Source organism: Geospiza fortis, unplaced genomic scaffold (genome assembly GCF_000277835.1).
Source record: "Geospiza fortis unplaced genomic scaffold, GeoFor_1.0 scaffold217, whole genome shotgun sequence".
NCBI classification, from domain to species: domain Eukaryota; kingdom Metazoa; phylum Chordata; class Aves; order Passeriformes; family Thraupidae; genus Geospiza; species Geospiza fortis.
In genome coordinates this window covers 1,171,360-1,173,116 of record NW_005054392.1, presented here as the reverse complement: position 1 = coordinate 1,173,116, position 1,757 = coordinate 1,171,360, and the positions used below count along the sequence as shown (strand labels likewise).

General features: G+C 42.1%; 1 protein-coding gene across 1 annotated transcript; it reads right to left on the bottom strand.

Moving 5' to 3' along the window:
• Positions 1–990, bottom strand: MAS1 (MAS1 proto-oncogene, G protein-coupled receptor). The gene has a single exon (XM_005425649.1). It carries the CDS (start codon positions 988–990, stop codon positions 1–3), a length of 990 nt encoding a protein of 329 aa, XP_005425706.1.
• Between the last annotated feature and the right edge of the window lie 767 nt (positions 991–1,757).

Genomic DNA, 1,757 nt, shown 5'->3' with positions numbered 1-1,757 from the left:
TTAGAAAATTGTTTCTGCTATATCCAAACTCATGCCCACTTCCTGGCTTCTTGGCCGCAAGCCATCAGTGAGAGCTCTGCTAAGAACCACTTTGAGGCTCTCCTTGAACCTCTTCTTCTTGCTGCTTCCTACAAAGAAGTAAACCAGGGGGTTGATGCTACTGTTAACGGTGGAGAGAACAATGGTGACGTGGTTCTGCTGGCTGAGCAAAGATGACCAGTGGTGGTAATTCAGAAGATACAGCAGCCTCATAGGCATGGCAAAGATGAGGAAGACAATGACTGTGGCCACAATGATGATGTAGAGCTTTGAAGAATGAGGTCTCAGGGAGTTACGGCGAATCCTGATAACCAAGATCAGGCTGGACAGAATCATTAGAGGAATGAAGATCATGAAAGTCAGGATCCATGTGAAGATGAGCAGTGCTTGGCAATGGTTGCCGTCGTCGAATTGTTCCTTGGTTGAATCATCTTTGCATGTTAAATATTCGGCCACTGTCATGAAAAAAGACAGAGTCCACAGAATGGCGCACACGATTGCCGATTGGTGCTGTGACCGGTGGCACCGGTACCAGATGGGGTAAACAATAGACAGACACCTCTCAATACTGATGGCTGTCAGGAGATAGAGACCAGTATTATAGCCAAGAAGGAAGACAATAGATAGTGTGGTGGTTACATAATAGTAAAAACCATATGCAAATCCAAAACCAGCAATGTACTCAATTGACAGAATAAACGTACAAAGCAGTAAGGAGATATCAGCAATGGACAAGTGTGTGATGTACGCAGTGAATGGGTTTCTTTTGATCTGGAAGCAGAGGCACCAGAGGACAATTCCATTTTCACAAAAACCCAGGAAGGAGATGATCATAATTACCCAAAGTGGGGTCAATATCTCCCAGACCCTTTCCTGTGTAGAAATGTTTCTGTGCATTGAGATGTTCTCTGTGCCTTCGCTGGGATGAAACGTTATGTTTGACTCATCCATGGGGAAAGCTCAAGTTTGGATAGCACAGCTCTTCCTTCTGTAAATATGTATAAAAATATACTGTGAGCATTGTGTGCTCCTCCCCTCCCCCTTTTCCTTCTGTTTTGTGGACCCTCAATTTCTGGTCATACATGAAGGCCTTGAAAAAAGGCACACCAGCTTTGATACACTGATGCTAGCTAAAACCCAATTAGAACTGCTCTTGGCAATGTTAAAGGTCACTAAGCCCATCATGCTAGCAGAAATTCTGAGCTGCCTTCTCCAAGGGGTTCAGCCTGTGAGTGCTAAACCACAGCTAAAGAGAGTCTCTTAAAGAGCTCTTGGACAAGCAATGTCCCCATCACATTGCACAGTTTCATTATATAGTTGTGCCAAATGGCACTGGTAGCTCTTTTAGAGCCCTAGATTGTTCCTAGAGAGGTCTCTTCAGTTCCTTTTGAAGTTAATGGCATTAATTTTAAGTTAAACTTAAAATTAATTTCAAGTGAACTTGGCTCATAGGTTTTTTGGTTTAAAAAAAAACATTGATACCAACATCAGTTTTCCAGAAAGGGATTTAATTAAGTAAAAATAATTTGTAGTTATTCAGCATTGTATTTCCTCCAAGTACAGAGGTGGAGGGAAGGCAAAATGGCACTGTTTTGAGAGAGCAATTTCTTACCTGCTTTAAGTGCCATTTATCACAGCATAACATAATTTAAACATGTTTACACACTCTGAACACTTAACATGACTGCAGGTATCTTGCAAACATTATCCATCTAACC

What these genes read in the sequence shown, in the direction of transcription:
- MAS1 (XM_005425649.1), bottom strand. Translation starts at nt 990, where the DNA reads ATGGATGAGTCAAACATAACGTTTCATCCCAGCGAAGGCACAGAGAAC.